The sequence below is a fragment of the Camponotus vicinus genome, unplaced genomic scaffold (genome assembly GCF_025532165.1).
Source record: "Camponotus vicinus isolate PSW18456_S1 unplaced genomic scaffold, iyCamVici1.0 SCAF_34, whole genome shotgun sequence".
Taxonomy (NCBI): domain Eukaryota; kingdom Metazoa; phylum Arthropoda; class Insecta; order Hymenoptera; family Formicidae; genus Camponotus; species Camponotus vicinus.
The window spans coordinates 1-22,088 of NW_028141972.1; the positions used below are offsets into that span (position 1 = coordinate 1).

General features: G+C 34.1%; 3 protein-coding genes and 1 long non-coding RNA gene across 12 annotated transcripts; 2 read left to right on the forward strand and 2 right to left on the reverse strand.

Annotated features, from left to right (window-relative positions):
• The first annotated feature begins 51 nt into the window (after positions 1-51).
• Positions 52-2,662, forward strand: LOC145969586 (uncharacterized). 3 transcript variants are annotated; one of them, XM_083095658.1, is made up of 3 exons: positions 54-306; positions 525-1,002; positions 1,138-2,662. In XM_083095658.1, the coding sequence occupies exons 1-3, from the start codon at positions 115-117 to the stop codon at positions 2,496-2,498; spliced, it is 2,031 nt and encodes a 676-aa protein (XP_082951784.1). In that variant the 5' UTR covers positions 54-114; the 3' UTR covers positions 2,499-2,662. The 3 variants fall into 3 exon arrangements, with proteins under 3 accessions (XP_082951782.1, XP_082951784.1, XP_082951781.1); XM_083095656.1 differs by having other exon boundaries at positions 52-306; positions 534-2,662; XM_083095655.1 differs by having other exon boundaries at positions 525-2,662.
• A 2,196-nt stretch (positions 2,663-4,858) lies between these two features.
• Positions 4,859-7,937, reverse strand: LOC145969585 (uncharacterized). Of its 4 annotated transcripts, none has more exons than XM_083095653.1 (3): positions 7,735-7,937; positions 7,315-7,507; positions 4,859-7,088 (listed from the first exon to the last, which is right to left on the reverse strand). In XM_083095653.1, the coding sequence occupies exons 2-3, from the start codon at positions 7,498-7,500 to the stop codon at positions 5,124-5,126; spliced, it is 2,151 nt and encodes a 716-aa protein (XP_082951779.1). In that variant the 5' UTR covers positions 7,501-7,507; positions 7,735-7,937; the 3' UTR covers positions 4,859-5,123. The 4 variants fall into 4 exon arrangements, with proteins under 4 accessions (XP_082951779.1, XP_082951777.1, XP_082951780.1 ...); XM_083095651.1 differs by having other exon boundaries at positions 4,859-7,097; XM_083095654.1 differs by having other exon boundaries at positions 4,859-7,132.
• A 1,425-nt stretch (positions 7,938-9,362) lies between these two features.
• Positions 9,363-12,374, reverse strand: LOC145969583 (uncharacterized). Of its 4 annotated transcripts, none has more exons than XM_083095649.1 (3): positions 12,177-12,374; positions 11,761-11,949; positions 9,363-11,534 (listed from the first exon to the last, which is right to left on the reverse strand). In XM_083095649.1, the coding sequence occupies exons 2-3, from the start codon at positions 11,914-11,916 to the stop codon at positions 9,570-9,572; spliced, it is 2,121 nt and encodes a 706-aa protein (XP_082951775.1). In that variant the 5' UTR covers positions 11,917-11,949; positions 12,177-12,374; the 3' UTR covers positions 9,363-9,569. The 4 variants fall into 4 exon arrangements, with proteins under 4 accessions (XP_082951775.1, XP_082951772.1, XP_082951773.1 ...); XM_083095646.1 differs by having other exon boundaries at positions 9,363-11,543; XM_083095647.1 differs by lacking the exon at positions 12,177-12,374 and adding an exon at positions 12,029-12,156 and having other exon boundaries at positions 9,363-11,543.
• A 928-nt stretch (positions 12,375-13,302) lies between these two features.
• LOC145969584 (uncharacterized) lies at positions 13,303-14,643 on the forward strand. Its single transcript, XR_014438184.1, has 4 exons — positions 13,303-13,317; positions 13,756-14,016; positions 14,128-14,204; positions 14,395-14,643. It is a non-coding gene; the product is annotated as an uncharacterized LOC145969584 (long non-coding RNA).
• The last annotated feature ends 7,445 nt before the right edge of the window (positions 14,644-22,088 follow it).

A 22,088-nucleotide genomic window follows, 5' to 3' on the forward strand; every position in this document is an offset into this window, starting at 1 on the left:
TCATCCCCTTACAATATACTTATTATATGTATTAATTCAATAAAATTCGCTATAATGCCATTAATGTTTATTAATTTATTTATTCATTGGTAATATCTCTGTTATAGACAATTTATGGATGAACCAGACAAAAAAAGACAAAGACGAAGAATGAATACGGAGGATGAATCTGTCAACAGGGATGATGACAAACCTAAAACTAACGATGCTAAAATTGGAAGTATTACTGTACCTGAATTCTCTATCAATTGTGATGTCGATCATACAAAATACGGAACAAAGAATAAGCCAGGCAACTTCCACAAGGTAAGAATTAGTTAAATTTATTGATCCCTCATGTGCTAAAGTAATTTCTTTTTCGCCTTCTTTGCATGTTTTCTGCTATGGCTGCATCTGTACTCGCTTGCGCTTTCGCACGTTCTGTTGGTATTGCGACCTTCTTCTCTTTACTGCTGGTATATATTTCATGCATATCTTGAGTGTGATTAGCAAAATTAATGGGGCCTATCTGATTTTGTTTACAGATACCAAAGGAATCAGATATAGCTGATCTCTCTACAACGGATTTTAAGATCGTCAAAACAAAACTTACATTTGTGGATAAGAGCAAGTATATAAAAAGTTTCTTTGAATGTGAAGCATCTGTGATTCGGATAACAGCCCCGAGCCGTTTCGGAAAATCCACATTTATGAATATGCTCGAGAACTTTTTGAAGATAATAGTAAATGAAGACGCAAAGCCAATTTCAAATCCAGAGGATGGTGATAATTACAAGCTGTTTATGAATTTGCAGCTAGGTTTTGAGCATCCAGAGTTCGTTAAGGAACATTGTGGTCAGTACCCCGTGATATTTATGAGTCTTAAAGATGTAGGAGGTGAAACAAAGGGAGACATTTTAGAATCACTGAAGGAAGCTCTTTGTCAAGCATTCCAGCAGCATTCTTACCTTCTTGAAAAAGCTGCTGATGGTTCTTGCAGTTTTAAAAATAAGAAAATAAAAGGTATCGAAATATTTCTGAACCATTATGAGCGTAATAGGCTGAAAGAACTGTCCCAAATTAATGTAGAATATGGATTGCAATTCTTGTCTAAAATCTTGTATTCTCACTTCAACAAAAAAGTTGTTATTCTCATAGACGAGACCGACGCGCCCATTATGAAAGCTGTTACAGAGAACATGAATGATAAACTCCTGCGATACCTGTTAAATTCTATTAGCCATCTGATGTCAGTAAGCTTAAAGGATCAAACAATTGTGGCGCTTGCATTACTTAATTCCTCTGTTCGTTTATCTGGAGCATTTTCCTGGGAATTACGCAATCATGGTAATGTTCTATTCTTGGAAAGAGATGATTTTTCTGGAGTATATGGATTTACAGTACAGGAAGTAGATAGTCTATTTGAGAAAAGTGAATTTCAAGCAGTGAAGGATTCTGATGGTGTCAAAGAGTGGTACAATGGATACCAAATATTAAATAGTGAAGAAACAAGAATTTACAATAGCTGGTCTGTCATAAATTATTTGCAAAATAGTGTTAGAGAAAAGAGAAAAATGTTTGATAGCTATTGGGCCAGGTCAGGCTTTGTGGATATTTTAGGAAACTTGTTTGTGAAATCTCAGATACAAAAGCCAATCGAGAAACTTCTTGAAGATGAGAACATTGAAATAGAACTAGCTGAGCCAACAGTTGATAATATTTTGGAACTGAAAAAGACAATCTGTGATTCACAGAATAAATTAGAAACCTCGCAAGTGAATTACTTCTTACAGCTTCTGTGGGATAATGGTTTGTTGAATGCAGTTGAAAAGAATGCGCACATTGTAAGTCTGAAGATACCAAATTGGGAGATAAAGAGCGTAATCGAACGTAAATGTTACAGTGAATCGATGTTTAGTACAAAGTATAAACTCGAGCCTGAAAATATAGAAAAATATATACAAGCACTGAGGAATTTGCTATTAATGGCAAATGATGAAGAGGAAACTGAAAAAAGTAAAGAAAAACCATTTCGTGAACTCGTTAATGCAGTTTCAGGCCTCTTTTCAGAAGGTGCGACAATTCCATATAATGAGTCAGAGTTATATCACATTCTTTTTTATTTGGCATATAATAGTACAATTTTCAATGCACAAGCTAACAGAGCGGTCTGTCAAAAGATCTCCAAGGAAAAGCGAGGAAGAAAACACGAATTTGACATGCTTGTAATTCTTAGAACAGTTGGAGCCATATTTGAATGGAAATATTGCAAGGCAAATGAAACAGAAAGATCACAAGATGCTCTTAAACAAATTATTGATAAACAGTATTTCAAGGTTTTTGACAAGGAGGAGTATAAACATGTTAAAACAAAAATTTATGTTGGTTTGTGTTTTAAGATAAAGTCAAATGTGACTATGCGATACTTAGTGAACACTACTGATGTAGATAAAGCAAAATTTCTGGAAAGTACTTCTACAGAGGCTACTAAAGCTGATACCGCTACTGTTGTCAAATGATATCGTGCATTGGCTTTGTTTGTGTTTAATAAGTAACAAATAAGTATTGTCGCATTCTTCTCTGACAGAGTCACGTGTAAACAAATAAGTTTTTATTTTTTTCTTGTAATTTCTTAGTTATATTTCATTACAGTTAGTTGATAAAATAAAGAGGTCTTTGTATATTTTTATTAATAATAAAATATTTTGCTAAAAAATTAAAAATAAGGTCTCATAAGAAGTAATTACTGCAGCATTAGACAACCAATGAAATGTGCTGTACTGATGAGGTCAAATGAGGCTGCAGGCTGCAGTTTACAGCTTTTCATTGAGTTGCCTAACTTTCAAATAAATTTTTTCAGTTATATAATAATATATAAAAGTAAAAAAGAATTATTTTATCAAAGATGATGGTTCTGAGAATTAATCCCGATCTACAATAGATAATTTAAGCTTTAAGCCTTAAGAAACTGACCAATCACAACCGAGTATTCTCTTCATACTTGACTGTGGTTGGTCAACCTCTTAAGGCTTAAGCTTAAATTACCTACTGTAAACCCGGCCTTATGCGTCGTCTACAATGAGATTTTAAGGAGACTTAGGACCTCCGCACAAGGTGTTCCGTGTCGCATTACGTTACGTTAAGTATAGATCGTAAATTTAACTCCGTACGTAAAATTAAACTTCAGTCAACGCACAGAAGAAATCGTAACGTAAAGACATTTCGTCTTTCAAACATATTTCAATTATCTACGCTTATCCACGATCCATGATATATTATGCGATTATGCGGAATTAATAATAAATTAGTCATGGATTAAAAGTTACAAAGAGATAAATTTGCTCGTTTTGCTTACACTTAAAGTCAGTACACATGAGAAAATTTTAGTATTTATCATAAGCAAATCGACCAATCACAGGACGGCGTCCATTTTATATAGCTTCCGGCTAACTTCACAATATAAAAAAATTTAATTAAAATTAAACGAATGACTCACAAACCTTTTTAATTATACTTCAAAACTCTTCATACGAAATACAAACGATTCATAAGGAGAATTTTTAATATTTAGTTATGTTGGCTAACTACATACTGTAAAAATGATTAATTTTTTATAATTATTCTAATTACTCACAAACGTTTTTAATCACACTTCAAACATCTTCATACGAAATACAAAAGATTCTATAAGGAGATTTTTGGTTGGCTGAAAAATTTCCGGCTTACTTAATACGAATCGATTAAGGGCCTGAGCACAAAGATGTCGTAACTGTTTCCGACAAAGCCGTATGCGTAAGTCGGAGACGTTAAGCGTCGTCTACAATGACCGTAGCATAATGTTGTAAGGCCGTAGTCGTAAGAAATTGACCAATCACAGTTGATTATTCTCCTGAACTTCAACTGGGATTGGTCAATTTCTTACGACTACGGTCTTACAACCTTATGCTACGGCCATTGTAGACGACGCTTTAGTCAACGCACAAGGATTTTACGTAAACATAGGTATCGCATAACATGCAATACAAGATACGGCCTACGTTTACGTAAAATCCTTGTGCGTTGACTAACGTCTCCGACTTACGCATATGACTTTGTCGGAAACAGTTACAACATCTTTGTGCTCAGGGCTCGTTCCCACTGAGCGCGTCACGCGTCGCGTCAACCAGCGTGAGCCAATCAAAACATCCCATTGTAATAACACGGAAAACATGTTATTACAATGGGATGTTTTGATTGGCTCACGCTGGTGACGCGACGCGTGACGCGCTCAGTGGGAACGAGCCCTCAGGCCCTTAATCGGAGTTTGGTCGAAGCGGCCCTTAAGCGGCGTCTACAATGATGCGTCGTCTACAATGAGATTTTAAAGAGACTTAAGGCGTAAGATTTAAGAAATTGACCAATCACAGTCGAGTATTCTCTTAATACTTGACTGTGATTGGTCAATTTCTTAAGTCTTACGCCTTAAGTCTCCTTAAAATCTCATTGTAGACGATGCTTGAGATTTTAAGGCGTAAGACTTAAGAAATTGACCAATCACAGTCAAGTATGAAGAGAATACTCGACTGTGATTGGTCAATTTCTTAAGGCTTAGGGATTAAATTACCTGTTGTAGATCGGGACGTAGCATTTAACAGGAGAGGCTTTTAATGTATATTAAATTTAATGTGTATTAAATGTATATTAAATTCATAATTCTCTGCACCATCATCCTTGATAACATTATTTTCTTTTTACTTTTATATATTATTATGTAACTTTGAAAAAATTTATTTGAAAGCTAGGCAACTCAATTAAAAGCTGTAAACTGCACCCTCATTTGACCTCATCAGCACATTTCATTGGTTGTCTAATATATATTATTACAACGATTACACATATATATTATTTACAACGATTTATTTTGTTTTAATGCCGCAGCAATTACTTCTTAGGAGACCTTATTTTCAATTTTTTAGCAAAATATTTTATTATTAATAAAAATATACAAAGACCTCTTTATTTTATCAACTAACTGTAATGAAATATAACTAAGAAATTACAAGAAAAAAATAAAAACTTATTTGTTTACACATGACTCTGTCAGAGAAGAATGCGACAATACTTATTTGTTACTTATTAAACACGAACAAAGCCAATGCACGATATCATTTGACAACAGTAGCGGTATCAGCTTTAGTATCCTCTGTAGAAGTACTTTCGAGAAATTTTGCTTTATTTACATCAGTAGTGTTCACTAAGTATCGTATAGTCACATTTGACTTTATTTTAAAACACAAACCAACATAAATTTTTGTTTTAACATGTTTATATTCCTCCTTGTCAAAAACTTTGAAATACTGTTTATCAATAATTTGTTTAAGAGCATCTTGTGATCTTTCTGTTTCATTTGCCTTGCAATATTTCCATTCAAATATGGCTCCAACTGTTCTAAGAATTACAAGCATGTCAAATTCGTGTTTTCTTCCTCGCTTTTCCTTGGAGATCTTTTGACAGACCGCTCTGTTAGCTTGTGCACTGAAAATTGTACTATTATATGCCAAATAAAAAAGAATGTGATGTAACTCTGACTCATTATATGGAATTGTCGCACCTTCTGAAAAGAGGCCTGAAACTGCATTAACGAGTTCACGAAATGGTTTTTCTTTACTTTTTTCAGTTTCCTCTTCATCATTTGCCATTAATAGCAAATTCCTCAGTGATTGTATGTATTTTTCTATATTTTCAGGCTCGAGTTTATATTTTGTACTAAACATCGATTCACTGTAACATTTACTTTCGATTACGCTCTTTATCTCCCAATTTGGTATCTTCAGACTTACAATGTTTGCATTCTTTTCAACTGCATTCAACAAACCATCATCCCACAGAAGCTGTAAGAAGAAATTCACTTGCGAGGTATCTAATTTATTCTGTGAATCAGAGATTGTCTTTTTCAGTTTCAAAATATTATCAATTGTTGGCTCAGTTAGTGCTATTTCAATGTTCTCATCTTCAAGAAGTTTCTCGATTGGCTTTTGTATCTCAGATTTCACAAACAAGTTTCCTAAAATATCCACAAAGCCTGACCTGGCCCAATAGCTATCGAACATTTTTCTCTTCTTTTTAACACTATTTTGCAAATAATTTATGACAGACCAGCTATTGTAAATTCTTGTTTCTTCACTATTTAATATTTGGTATCCATTGTACCACTCTTTGACACCATCAGAATCCTTCACTGCTTGAAATTCACTTTTCTCAAATAGACTATCTACTTCCTGTACTGTAAATCCATATACTCCAGAAAAATCATCTCTTTCCAAGAATAGAACATTACCATGATTGCGTAATTCCCAGGAAAATACTCCAGATAAACGAACACAGGAATTAAGTAATGCACGTGCCACAATTTTTTGATCCTTTAAGCTTGCCGACATCAGATGGCTAATACAATTTAACAGGTATCGCAGGAGTTTATCATCCATGTTCTCCATAATAGCTTTCATAATGGGCGCGTCGGTCTCATCTATCAGAATAACAACTTTTTTGTTGAAGTGAGAATACAAGATTTCAGACAAGAATTGCAATCCGTCCTCTACATCAGATTGGGATAGTTCTTTCAGCCTATTACGGTTATAATAGTTCAGAAATATTTCGATATCTTGTATTTTCTTATCTTTAAAACTGCAAGAACCATCAGCAGCTATATCAAGAAGGTAAGAATGCCGCCGGAATGCCCGACAAAGAGCTTTCTTCAGCGATTCTAAAATTTCTCCCTCTGTTCTACCTCCTACCTCTTTAAGACTTATAAATATCACGGGGTACTGACCACAATGTTCCTTAACGAACTCTGGATGCTCGAAACCTAGCTGCAAATTCATAAACAGCTTGTAATTATCACCATCTTCTGGATTTGAAATTGGCTTTGCATCTTCATTTACTGTTATCTTCAAAAAGTTCTCGAGCATATCCATAAATGTGGATTTTCCGAAACGGCTCGGGGCTGTTATCCGAATCACAGATGCTTCACATTCAAAGAAACTTTTTATATACTTGCTCTTATCCACAAATGTAAGTTTTGTTTTGACGATCTTAAAATCCATTGTAGAGAGATCAGCTATATCTGATCCCTTCGGTATCTGTAAACAAAATCAGATAGGCCCCATTAATTTTGCTAATTACAATCAAGATATGCATGAAATATATACCGGCAGTCAAGAGAAGAAGGTCGCAATACCAACAGAACGTGCGAAAGCGCAAGCGAGTACAGATGCAGCCATAGCAGAAAACATGCAAAAAAGGCGAAAAAAAAATTACTTTAGCATATGTCGGTCAATAAATTTAACTAATTCTTACCTTGTGGAAGTTCCCTGGCTTATTCTTTGTTCCGTATTTTGTATGATCGACACCACAATTGATAGAGAATTCAGGTACAGTAACACTTCCAATTTTGGCATCGTTAGTTTCAGGTTTGTCATCATCCCTGTTGACAGATCGATCCGCCGTATTCATTCTTCGTCTTTTTTTGTCTGGTTCATCCATAAATTGTCTACAATAGAGATATTACCAATGAATAAATAAATTAATAAACATTAATGGCACTATAGCGAATTTTATTGGATTAATACATATAATAAGCATATTGTAAGGGGATGAAAGATGGCTGCGGTTTCCGAGATAGAAACCGCGCCGTCAGGTAATGGGCGAGTCGGGAGGGGAATGCCTGATGATAGAGATTTCGGGTTAAATAAATACAATAAATGACCCGGAGAGTACCGAGATAAAGATTGTGTATTTGCCAGTTCCACGATAGCACCGCGGAATAAAGGCTAGGAACGCTCGGCCAGTTTACCGATGGCTACAGGACAAACTCGCGACGAGAACACAGACCGGGAAAAATGTGCAATAGCCACCACGTGCAAAGTAACGACCTCGCGCTCACTGTACGACGGCCGGAAAAAGACTCTCGCCGGTAGTCGTGGTAGCTCACCTCGGGTCGCGCCAAAAACTCTCACAGCCAATCGTTTTGCGCCACGTCACTCACCGTTAAAGTCACTAGGGCTGCGGTCCGAAATGTGCTCGGTAGTGTTCCGAAATTGCTGCCAGTTTACTGCCAGCACTGAAAATATATAATATACGCATAGACCACCTCCGGGAACTTAGCCGGGCAACTTCGACTTTTTTAATTTTTTTTTTTTTTTATCGTTTGTTGGTCGTTTGTCGGTGATTGTTGGCCTAATTTCAACGTTTGTTGGTTTATATTTTTTTTTAAACAAAAAAATAAAAATCAACGTGAAGTTAGCCGGCGAAATCTCATTTTCGTTTAAAAAGCGGTTCAATCGATGCGGAATCGTTTGGAGATGATTGTTGGCCTAATTATAACGTTTGTTGGTTCATTATTTGCTTAAAAAACGAAAAATAAACTTTTACATTAAGGCCGAATCTACAATAGGAATAAGCCTTAAGGAATTGATCAATCACAGTTGAATGTGAAATAGTAATCGAATATGATTGGTTAATTTCTTACGACAAGCATGGAGCTGACACACACACACACACACACACACACACACACACACACTCACAGGGGGGGTGCAAGGGGGGCCTTCGGAGATATCAAAAAATGTTTAATACAAAAGTTTTATAGTAAAAACACCTCTATTTAACTAGATTAATAAAATTTTAGAAAAAAAATTGTTTTTTTAAATTTTATTAATGTCATTGAATAGAGCCATTTTTGCCATAAAACTTTTGTATTAAACATTTTTTGATATCTCCAGTAATTTTCGTGATATATAGAAAAAACCGATAAACCGCTCTATCTGAGGGGTGGTTTCACCCCTTAGAATCGTTTTTGGGCCCCAACTGAAAATTTCTAAATTCATCTGTTTACCCCCTCTACATATGTAAAAAGTTTCATTATGATCAGAATTTTCGGGTTCGCGAGGTTCCCTTGTTAGTGATTATTATAAAAGAAACTAATATTTATTTTTAGTTATACATAAGAAAAATCATCAAAATTCATGTTTCGATTTATTTTACATAAAAAATATTATTTATAAAGATAATAAAAACCTTTTTTTTTAATGTCTTCGTAATTTTAAAAGTCTTCGTAAAAATGATTAAGCATATAGATATTATTTGACACGTGTAGGTTAAAGATATGTAGATTTGATTTAACCACAGATTATTTTTTTTTACTTTTATATATTATTATATAACTTTGAAAAAATTTATTTGAAAGCTAGGCAACTCAATTAAAAGCTGTAAACTGCACCCTCATTTGACCTCATCAGCACATTTCATTGGTTGTCTAATATATGTTATTACAACGATTACACATATATATTATTTACAACGATTTATTTTGTTTTAATGCCGCAGCAATTACTTCTTAGGAGACCTTATTTTCAATTTTTTAGCAAAATATTTTATTATTAATAAAAATATACAAAGACCTCTTTATTTTATCAACTAACTGTAATGAAATATAACTAAGAAATTACAAGAAAAAAATAAAAACTTATTTGTTTACACATGACTCTGTCAGAGAAGAATGCGACAATACTTATTTGTTACTTATTAAACACGAACAAAGCCAATGCACGATATCATTTGACAACAGTAGCGGTATCAGCTTTAGTATCCTCTGTAGAAGTACTTTCGAGAAATTTTGCTTTATTTACATCAGTAGTGTTCACTAAGTATCGTATAGTCACATTTGACTTTATTTTAAAACACAAACCAACATAAATTTTTGTTTTAACATGTTTATATTCCTCCTTGTCAAAAACTTTGAAATACTGTTTATCAATAATTTGTTTAAGAGCATCTTGTGATCTTTCTGTTTCATTTGCCTTGCAATATTTCCATTCAAATATGGCTCCAACTGTTCTAAGAATTACAAGCATGTCAAATTCGTGTTTTCTTCCTCGCTTTTCCTTGGAGATCTTTTGACAGACCGCTCTGTTAGCTTGTGCACTGAAAATTGTACTATTATATGCCAAATAAAAAAGAATGTGATGTAACTCTGACTCATTATATGGAATTGTCGCACCTTCTGAAAAGAGGCCTGAAACTGCATTAACGAGTTCACGAAATGGTTTTTCTTTACTTTTTTCAGTTTCCTCTTCATCATTTGCCATTAATAGCAAATTCCTCAGTGATTGTATGTATTTTTCTATATTTTCAGGCTCGAGTTTATATTTTGTACTAAACATCGATTCACTGTAACATTTACTTTCGATTACGCTCTTTATCTCCCAATTTGGTATCTTCAGACTTACAATGTTTGCATTCTTTTCAACTGCATTCAACAAACCATCATCCCACAGAAGCTGTAAGAAGAAATTCACTTGCGAGGTATCTAATTTATTCTGTGAATCAGAGATTGTCTTTTTCAGTTTCAAAATATTATCAATTGTTGGCTCAGTTAGTGCTATTTCAATGTTCTCATCTTCAAGAAGTTTCTCGATTGGCTTTTGTATCTCAGATTTCACAAACAAGTTTCCTAAAATATCCACAAAGCCTGACCTGGCCCAATAGCTATCGAACATTTTTCTCTTCTTTTTAACACTATTTTGCAAATAATTTATGACAGACCAGCTACTGTAAATTCTTGTTTCTTCACTATTTAATATTTGGTATCCATCATACCACTCTTTGACACCATCAGAATCTTTCACTGCTTGAAATTCACTTTTCTCAAATAGACTATCTACTTCCTGTACTGTAAATCCATATACTCCAGAAAAATTATCTTCTTGCAAGAATAAAACATTACAATGATTGCGTAATTCCCAGGAAAATACTCCAGATAAACGAACACAGGAATTAAGTAATGCACGTGCCACAATTTTTTGATCCTTTAAGCTTGCCGACATCAGATGGCTAATACAATTTAACAGGTATCGCAGGAGTTTATCATCCATGTTCTCCATAATAGCTTTCATAATGGGCGCGTCGGTCTCATCTATCAGAATAACAACTTTTTTGTTGAAGTGAGAATACAAGATTTCAGACAAGAATTGCAATCCGTCCTCTACATCAGATTGGGATAGTTCTTTCAGCCTATTACGGTTATAATAGTTCAGAAATATTTCGATATCTTGTATTTTCTTATCTTTAAAACTGCAAGAACCATCAGCAGCTATATCAAGAAGGTAAGAATGCCGCCGGAATGCCCGACAAAGAGCTTTCTTCAGCGATTCTAAAATTTCTCCCTCTGTTCTACCTCCTACCTCTTTAAGACTTATAAATATCACGGGGTACTGACCACAATGTTCCTTAACGAACTCTGGATGCTCGAAACCTAGCTGCAAATTCATAAACAGCTTGTAATTATCACCATCTTCTGGATTTGAAATTGGCTTTGCATCTTCATTTACTGTTATCTTCAAAAAGTTCTCGAGCATATCCATAAATGTGGATTTTCCGAAACGGCTCGGGGCTGTTATCCGAATCACAGATGCTTCACATTCAAAGAAACTTTTTATATACTTGCTCTTATCCACAAATGTAAGTTTTGTTTTGACGATCTTAAAATCCATTGTAGAGAGATCAGTTATATCTGATCCCTTCGGAATCTGTAAACAAAATCAGATAGGCCCCATTAATTTTGCTAATTACAATCAAGATATGCATGAAATATATACCGGCAGTCAAGAGAAGAAGGTCGCAATACCAACAGAACGTGCGAAAGCGCAAGCGAGTACAGATGCAGCCATAGCAGAAAACATGCAAAAAAGGCGAAAAAAAAATTACTTCAGCATATGTCGGTCAATAAATTTAACTAATTCTTACCTTGTGGAAGTTCCCTGGCTTATTCTTTGTTCCGTATTTTGTATGATCGACACCACAATTGATAGAGAATTCAGGTACAGTAACACTTCCAATTTTGGCATCGTTAGTTTCAGGTTTGTCATCATCCCTGTTGACAGATCCATCCTCCGTATTCATTCTTCGTCTTTTTTTGTCTGGTCCATAAATTGTCTACAATAGAGATATTACCAATGAATAAATAAATTAATAAACATTAATGCCACTATAGTGAATTTTATTGGATTAATACATATAATAAGCATATTGTAAGGGGATGAAAGATGGCTGCGGCTTCCGAGATAGAAACCACGCCGTCAGGTAATGGGCGAGTCGGGAGGGGAATGCCTGATGATAGAGATTTCGGGTTAAATAAATACAATAAATGACCCGGAGAGTACCGAGATAAAGATTGTGTATTTGCCAGTTCCACGATAGCACCGCGGAATAAAGGCTAGGAACGCTCGGCCAGTTTACCGATGGCTACAGGACAAACTCGCGACGAGAACATAGACCGGGAAAAATGTGCAATAGCCACCACGTGCAAAGTAACGACCTCGCGCTCACTGTACGACGGCCGGAAAAAGACTCTCGCCGGTAATCGTGGTCGCTCACCTCGGGTCGCGCCAAAAACTCTCACAGCCAATCGTTTTGCGCCACGTCACTCACCGTTAAAGTCACTAGAGCTGCGGTCCGAAATGTGCTCGGTAGTGTTCCGAAATTGCTGCCAGTTTACTGCCAGCACTGAAAATCTATAATATACGCATAGACCACCTCCGGGAACTTAGCCGGGCAACTTCGACTTTAAAAAAATTTTTTTTTTTTTTATCGTTTGTTGGTCGTTTGTCGTTGATTGTTGGCCTAATTTCAACGTTTGTTGGTTTATATTTTTTTTTAAACAAAAAAATAAAAATCAACGTGAAGTTAGCCGACGAAATCTCATTTTCGTTTAAAAAGCGGTTCAATCGATGCGGAATCGTTTGGAGATGATTGTTGGCTTAATTATAACGTTTGTTGGTTCATTATTTGCTTAAAAAACGAAAAATAAACTTTTACATTAAGGCCGAATCTACAATAGGAATAAGCCTTAAGGAATTGATCAATCACAGTTGAATGTGAAATAGTAATCGAATATGATTGGTTAATTTCTTACGTCGAGCATGGAGCTGACATACACACACACACACACACACACACTCACACACACACACACACACGCACGCACGCACGCACGCACGCACGCACGCACGCACGCACGCACGAACGCACGCACGCACGCACGCAAGGGGTGGTGCAAGGGGGGCCATCGGCCGCCCCTCCCACGTCCACCCGTCCCACTCGCTTCGCGTGAAAAGTTGCAAAGTGGAACCTCGCTTCGCGTGGAAAGTTGCAAAGTGAAACCTTGCTTCGCGTGGAAAGTTGCACCCACCCCGCCAGTAGGGGTGCCTACGGTAGGGTGCAACTTTCCACGCGAAGCGAGGTTCCATTTTGCAACTTTCCACGCGAAGCGAGGTTCCACTTTGCAATATGATCGTTACCCAGGTAGCATTAATGTCCATTCGATGTCTATAAGTTATCGTTTTAAGGTTGCCTTTACGATTTTACTATAAGATAACCTATGTATGTCTTTAAATCGATATCTATTTAACTGTTGCCTTAATGGTGTCTTTTTTATGATATCTTAACAAAGAAAAAGACTGTTGTCTGAAGGTAAAAGCACATAAAACTGCATAGGCGCATAACCATAAGCATAAGGAAATTGATTGGTCCACAAATATATGCATAAGAAAATGAACCAATCAATTTTCTTATGCTTATGGTTATGTGCTCCTGCAATTTTATGTGCTTCCACCTTAAAAGTTAGCATATCGTTAAATCTGATAGATGTCTATTTTAATACATCAAAAAGTTATCAATTTATTGTTATCCAAAATATCTCTATGAAAGTTGTCCAAAAGATATCTTTCGATTTTATTACAGTCCGAAAGATGTCACCAATCAGATATCATAATGATCGCATTCAGCGGACTCGACAATTGGGTAAATCACTATAGGTTTTCCAATGTAATTCGACGCTGACTGGCCGGATCTGAAAGTAGAAACCAATCATTCGATTGCTGTATATACTTAACGGTTGAGTCCGTTGTGCTGCTTCTTTGCCTCTCGAATTGCGTATTCTACAGAAGGAAAAAGTTATATTATGGAGTATAAAAATATTTTAAAAACATTTACGATATACACGTAAGTATATATTATTAATTTATTATCAGTTTATTATCATTCGCATTTTTAATATATACGAATATATACTATATACTTTAGAAATTCATAAAGAACACGTGTACTTTTTAGGTTATATTGGAACAATTATACTACTACTACATTTGCTACTACATTACTACTACTACAAATTTGCTCCGGAAACTTAAGTGAGTACAAATATTTTTGTAAATATATTCTCTGTTTTATTTAACGGTTGAATAGCTAATACATGATTATGGGTCCCTCGTTGAAACCATTTCTTAAGGTCTCGCGAAGACAGCAAAGTATACGAGTATTCTGAAACTGCGATATATCGTTTATTTAATAATAATTAATTGTTTAATCGGTATCTTTTAGACCAGAGAGAAGAATGAGAGGTGTCATGGCCCGCTTTTAGGTGATCCCTGAAAGCGATACGCCCTCTGTGGACCTTAAAAACGTGCACCTAAACTACGAAGCCAAGGTGCACGAATGTTCTCAGAGGGTAACATATAAGGTGCACAATTTTTGGTTCTATTCCGTGCTATGTGCACAAAATGTCGGTAGCACCAGTGCTGTATAGCAAGGTGCTTACAATATCAAATAAATTTTAATATAAATGAGAAATGACGAATTTGCGATCCTCTCACACTCTCTCTCTCTCTCTCTCTCTCTCTCTCTCTCTCTCTCTCTCTCTCTCTATATATATATATATATATATATATATATATAATTTTTTTTTTGATATATGAATTTGCAATGAGCAGCGACATATTTTTTCTTAAGAACAATTATATGTTTTTTTTACATTAACTGATTCCTCTTACTATTCTATGCATAAAATTATTAAATTAAAATAATCGAAAAATGAACATTTTATCAGATATTTTATAATTTATATAAAATTATGTCAACTTAAAGAATCAAATATCTCGTTAACTGTTCAATTTTTGACTATACTATCTTTATAACTTTTTACACGGAATATTGCGAAGAATCGATTTATATAAAAAAATTAGGATGGTTCCATTAAAAAATATGAAGATAATCTTGAAATTTCTAAAACGCTTCCACTTACGAAAACAATATTACTAGCATATCATGGTCCTTTTAATCGTACAATTTTCGTAATTACAATTTTTTCATATCTGTAAAAATAGCGTAGATATTTCAAGTGAGCAAAGTTTTATATACATATATGTGTGTGTGTGTGTGCGTGTGTGTGTGTGCGTGTATAGCGTATACGAGTTATGTGAGCAAGCGAGAAGGTAATAAGAGAGAGCGAAATGGCAATAAGAGCGAACGAGATAGCAATAGCACGAGCAACGAAGACTTGGAAATAGAGTCTTTCTTGCAGCCTGGCATACTATTTCTCTCTCGCTCGCTCCTATTACTATCTCGCTCGCTTCTGTTATTGTTTCACTCGCTCTTACGTACTCATATACTGTCATGCTCATCTCGTTATCAAATCTGCCGCTGGCAAGCGGCCGATGACAAATTATGACAAATAAATAAGTTAATTATTTTAAGATATATTTATGAGGGTATAGAAGTAATTTTAATGGAATAATGAAAATTTTGCGATTAAAATAACAAACACGGTATCAATCGGATAAACGTAGTTAAATATATAATCAAAATTTTTATTATCAGACCAATTAAAAATTATCCGATTTACGTCGTGTTTGATATCATTTTAATCGCAAAAATCTCAATAATTCATTAAAATTACTTTCATATCGATAAAATAAAAAATAAAAGTTTTAGTTTTTACTTTATAATCTCGTAAATTGCGAATGGATAGAGGAAGTGAAGAAGCCGATTGTAAGAGACTTCGGAATTCTTTGATGATAGGTCATCTCGCTCGCTCTCGACTCGCGGTTTCGCTGTCGCTCTCGCACTTGACAGGTCGTAAAGATAAGCGGACTCGGCTTCCTCGCGAATGTAAACATCTTATAAAATAAAAATCGGATAATTTTTAATTAGTCTGATAATAAACATTTTGATTATATATATTTAAATACATTTATCCGATTGATACCGTGTTTGATGTTATTTTAATCGCAAAATTTTCATTATTCCATTAAAATTACTCGCATACCCTTATAAATATATCTTAAAATGATTAACTTATTTATTTGTCACAATTTGCCATCGGCCGCTTGCCAGCGGCAGGCTTGATAACGAGATGAACATGACAGTATATGAGTACGTAAGAGCGAGTGAAACAATAACAGAAGCGAGCGAGATAGTAATAGGAGCGAGCGAGATAGTAATAGGAGCGAGCAAGATAGAAATAGTACGAGCAACGAGGACTCGAGCTCGAGAATCGGATTTTTCTTGCGCGCTATTATTTTCCTCTCGCTCGCTCCTATTACTGTCTCGCTCGCTCCTATTATTGTCTCGCTCGTTCTTGTTGCTGTTTCACTCGCTCTCGATTCTTGGGTCCGCTTATCATTCCGGGCTATCTATCACGACTGCCAAGTGTGACAGAGAAAGCAAGACCATGAGTAGAGAGCGAGCGAGATGACCTATCATCAAAGAGTTCCGAAGTCTCGGTTTCTTCGCTTCCTCTATCCATTCGCAATTCACGAAAATGTAAACATCTTATAAAATAAAAATTGAAACTTTTATTTTTAATTTCATCGGTTTGAAAGTAATTTTAATGAATTAAAGAGATTTTTGCGATTAAAATGATATCAAACACGACGTAAATCGGGTAATTTTTAATTAGTCTGATAATAAAAATTTTATAATTATATTTAACTAAATTTATGCGATTTATATCGTGTTTGATATTATTTTAATCTCAAAATTCTCATTATTCCATTAAAATTACTTTCAAATGAATAAAAAATGCATTTAATTTTTTGACATATATTCGTGAATATTATAAATGAAGTCTCGTGTAAAAAACTTCGGAATCTGCGACATCGGGAATTTTTTCATTATTTATAATAATATACGACTTTAAATTGCCATAAAATAAAAACTAAAGCTTTGATATTTTATTTGATCTTTTTGATTAAAAGGGATTAATGAAATTTTTGAAATTGAAAATTATTCTAATAAAATATTGAGTTTAATGTGATTTCAATCGTAAAAATCAAATTAATTCTAAAGTTATGTTCAGTAAGATAAATTAAGTAAAGTACAATGCAACATTTTATACAATGTAGTCTTATTTTCAAAATTATAGTTTAAATTAGACACTATTAATTTATTAAAATAAAACTATAATTATGAGAAATTAAGAGTTTTATTATATACATGTACACATTGATTTTTACGATTGAAATCACATTAAACCCAATATTTTATTAGAATAATTTTCAATTTTAAAAATTTCATTAATCCCTTTTAATCAAAAAGATCAAATAAAATATCAAAGCTTTAGTTTTTATTTTATGGCAATTTAAAGTCGTGTATTATTATAAATAATGAAAAAATTCCCGATGTCGCAGATTCCGAAGTTTCTTACATGAGACTTCATTTATAATATTCACGAATATATGTCAAAAAATTAAATGCATTTTTTATTCATTTGAAAGTAATTTTAATTGAATAATGAGAATTTTAAGATTAAAATAATATCAAACACGATATAAATCGCATAAATTTAATTAAATATAATTATAAAATATAATTATAAAATTTTTATTATCAGACTAATTAAAAATTACCCGATTTACGTCGTGTTTGATATCATTTTAATCGCAAAAATCTCTTTAATTCATTAAAATTACTTTCAAACCGATGAAATTAAAAATAAAAGTTTCAATGTTTATTTTATAAGATGTTTACATTTTCGTGAATTGCGAATGGAGAGGAAGCGAAGAAACCGATTGTAAGAGACTTCGGAACTCTTTGATGATAGGTCATCTCGCTCGCTCTCTACTCATGGTCTTACTTTCTCTGTCACACTTGACAATCGTGATAGACAGCTCGGAAAGATAAGCGGACCCAAGAATCGAGAGCGAGCGAAACAGTAACAAGAACGAGCGAGACAATAATAGGAGTGAGCGAGACAGTAATAGGAGTGAGCGAGACAGTAATAGGAGCGAACGAGACAGTAATAGATGCGAGCGAGAGGAAAATAATAGCGCGCAAGAAAAATCTGATTCTCGAGCTCGAGTCCTCGTTGCTCGTGCTATTTCTATCTCGTTCGCTCTTATTTCACTCGTCCTTCTCGCTTCCTCACGTAACTCTCGCATCGCTTTTATGCATATATACGTACATACATACGTACATACCACACATACCCCCACCCACATATATATATATATATATATACACACACACACATACATCTTTATTATTTAGAACTTTTATTCTTAAGAAATGTGTACGCGTTTTACATTAAAAATAATATCAAACTTTCTCTCTGTAAATATATAAATTATTTATTAATAGCCTAATAAAATATCTTATTTTCAAGTGTTGTAATCATATAATGAATAAATTTCTATATATATATATATATATATATATATATATATATATATATATATATATGAGAGAAAGAGAGAGAGTCATACAAAATTCATTAAAAATTTATTTAATATACGTAAGCGTCTTGCTATACAGCACTGGTGCTACCGTCATTTTGTGCACATAGCACGGAACAGAACCAGAAATTGTGCACCTTATATGTTACCCTCTGAGAACATTCGTGCACCTTGGCTTCGTAGTTTAGGTGCACGTTTTTAAGGTCCACAGAGGGCGTATCGCTTTCAGGGATCACCTAAAAGCGGGCCATGACACCTCTCAAGGTGAAAGCACATAAAATTGCATAGGCGCATAACCATAAGCATAAAGAAATTGATTGGTCCACAAATATATGCATAAGAAAATGAACCAATCAATTTTCTTATGCTTATGGTTATGTGCTCCTGCAATTTTATGTGCTTTCACCTTCATTCTTCTCTCTGGTTAAATCGACAATCAGCTGATTCGAGGCATCAAGACTCGAGACTCGAAGTTTGACAGAAACGTAGAAAAAGGACAAGCAGAGAGAAGACTGAGAGATGTCATGACCCGTTTTTAGGTGATCCCTGGAAGCGATACTCCCTCTGTGGACACTAAAAACGTGGACATGAACTACAAAACCAATGTCCACGAATGTTCTCAGAGGGTAACACATATGTCCCTCTGATAATATAAATAATATAAATAAAAATATAAATAATTTAATTAATAATAATTTATTATATAAAAATATTAGTATATTCTCTCTTTTCACGCTATTATTTATTTATTTATTTATGTGTCTTCTTTTTCTTTTTCTCAACATCATTTATTTATTTATTTAGTTCGCTCTAAGTCAGTCTTTTAAAATGCAAAACTAAATATTATAAAATTTGACTTCGGAAAAACGCGGTAAAACAATCGAATAAATTCAAATCATTAGCATAACAAAAGGTTCCGTGATATATCAATCGTTTAATAATTAATTTAAAATAAAATACCTCTATAATTTAAAATTCCGCGTGTATATGTAGTACGTAAAATATTTCGGCAGAGAATTATCAATAATATCATGTTTGGCCTTGGCGACGTATAGCAAGCGCGCTATACATATTATCACGGCTTTGTCATCATTCGCACGGTGACTCTCGAGTAATAAAGTAGTGATGAGAAACGCTTCGTACATTGTAATTTTTGTATTAAACACGATTACGATTAGTATCGAAACATAATTTGCTATAAATATTAATAAGTATTAATTAATTAAAAATTAATTAACGACATGAAACTGTATCGCAACGATAAATCTTTATCGAATCGCATTCATTCATTACTGCGAATAAAAATTGAAACAGGGGATACATAAAAGGGCATAAGAGAATTAATTATGTTATGACCTTTCAATCATATTGATGCTTATTATAATGATATTTCCTTAACAATATTAGAATTAAATATATTTCGACCAATGCTTTAAATATTCTCAATCCTTGTTAATTAAACAATATACAATTTAATCGAGAATCGATAAAATGATAGGAATACAAAATATTAAATAATCACTTCGATCATTGTGATCTTTACAGACAATAATTATTATTTTAATACTTAGAGCCACAAATATATTCCATCCGTGTTACTTTATCACTCTACTTGACAATCTAAATATAATTTGGGGGGGGGAGGGGGAGAGATTCTGAGAGAACACGAAGTAAAACAATCGAATTACAGATGTAAATAATTAACGTAACGAAATGCTCCATGATAAATTGTTTAATTAATAATCAATAAATTAAAGTATTTCTGTTATTTAATATATTTCGCGTTAGTGTATATTTTATAATATATAAAATATTTCAACGAATTGTCGATAACACGGTGTTCGACTTTGGCAATATAAAATATAAACAGTAGCACACTATACGTTACGGCTTTGTCATTATTCGCGCGGTGACTCTCGAGTAGTAAGGTAGTGGTGAGAAACGCTTCGTATATTGTAATTTTTCTACTAAATACGATTACGATTAGTATCGAAATATAATTTGCTATAAATATTAATAATTAAAAATTAATTAACTTTTGATAAACAACATGAAACTGTATCGCAACGATAAATATTTATCGAATCGTAATCATTCATTACTGTGAATAAAAATTGAAACAGGGGATACATGAAAGGGGACAAGAGAATTAAATATATTATGATCTTTTGATCATCGATGCTTATTATAATATTTCTTTAACAATATTAGAATTAAATATATTTCTTGTTTAATTAACCAGGATTGAGAAAATTTAAAGCGTTGGTCGAAATATATTTAATTCTAATATTGTTAAAGAAATAAGGCCCCCCTTGCACCCCCCCCCCCCCGTGTGTGTGTGTGTCAGCTCCATGCTTGCGTAAGAAATTGACCAACAAACGATTAAAAAAAAAAAAATTAAAAAAGTCGAAGTTGCCCGGCTAAGTTCCCGGAGGTCGAGGCGGGCTCCTTTCATCGACATATTTACCGATTTTCAGATGAAATAATTATTTCCCAAACGTTAAAAACATTACAGACATATTTCCCAAATAATTTCACGTTAATTAAAAAAAAAATTTTTTTTTAAATATTTATGTCTGCTAACTATACGCTCAATTTATTTTAATTAATTATAAATAAACTATTATTTCCTAAACTATGAGAATCTATTCCTAAATGTGCCCAAACGATTCCCAAGCGATTGGTTTAATAGATAATAGGGAATATCAAATTTGTCTGCTAACTATATATGATCGTTTCAGAGAGAGCATCTTTTTTTTTTACATAACCAATTTTTCTTCAACTAATTTAAAGTGTCATATATAAGTGCAATTATGGATTGCGAATAAAAAAATGTTCATTATACGGAAACGGAACGGACGCTCCTTGCTCAATTAATTTCAGAAGAAAAAGTAAATGAAAATAAAAAAACAGGAGCAGCAGATTTGAAACAATATTTACATACATATATTTACATATTTACACTAGTAATATTAGTAATTTTGTAATCTATAGGTTTTAGTCTCCCCCTTTGGTAATTTCACTTTTCATTTAGCTGTATAATCGCAAAGTGATTCGTGAAAAATTCACGTGAAATCATTGAGTAAAAAGTGAAAAGTGAAAAATTTCGCTCAAAATTACATGAACGATGCCCTGACGTGCGGTTGCGATGGCGCTAGTGCGCCACGGTGAGTGGCGCACTAGCGCCACGGTGACGTGGCGCAAGACGATTGGCTGTGAGAGTTTTTGGCGCGACCCGAGATGAGCGACCACGACTACCGGCGAGAGTCTTTTTTCCGGTCGTCGTACAGTGAGCACGAGGCCGTTACTTTGCACGTGGTGGCTATTGCGCATTTTTCCCGGTCTAAGCCTTATGATTGTGGTCGTTCCTCGGACAGTATTGTTGTTCTCGTCGCGAGTTTGGCCTGTAGCCATCGGTAAACTGGCCGAGCGTTCTCTATCTCGGTATTCTCCGGGTCATTTATTGTATTTATTTATCCCGAAATCTCTATCATCAGGCATTTCCCTCCCGGCTCGCCCATTACCTGACGGCGTGGTTTCTATCTCGGAAACCGCAGCTATCTT

Excerpts from the sequence above, each read along its gene's own strand:
- LOC145969586 (XM_083095655.1), top strand. The coding sequence starts at position 115 with ATGGATGAACCAGACAAAAAAAGACAAAGACGAAGAATGAATACGGAG. Across the intron at positions 307-524 it reads AGCCAGGCAACTTCCACAAG|ATACCAAAGGAATCAGATAT; the intron begins GTAAGAATTAGT and ends TTTTGTTTACAG.
- LOC145969585 (XM_083095651.1), bottom strand. The coding sequence starts at position 7,500 with ATGGATGAACCAGACAAAAAAAGACGAAGAATGAATACGGCGGATCGA. Across the intron at positions 7,098-7,314 it reads AGCCAGGGAACTTCCACAAG|ATACCGAAGGGATCAGATAT; the intron begins GTAAGAATTAGT and ends TTTTGTTTACAG.
- LOC145969583 (XM_083095646.1), bottom strand. The coding sequence starts at position 11,916 with ATGAATACGGAGGATGGATCTGTCAACAGGGATGATGACAAACCTGAA. Across the intron at positions 11,544-11,760 it reads AGCCAGGGAACTTCCACAAG|ATTCCGAAGGGATCAGATAT; the intron begins GTAAGAATTAGT and ends TTTTGTTTACAG.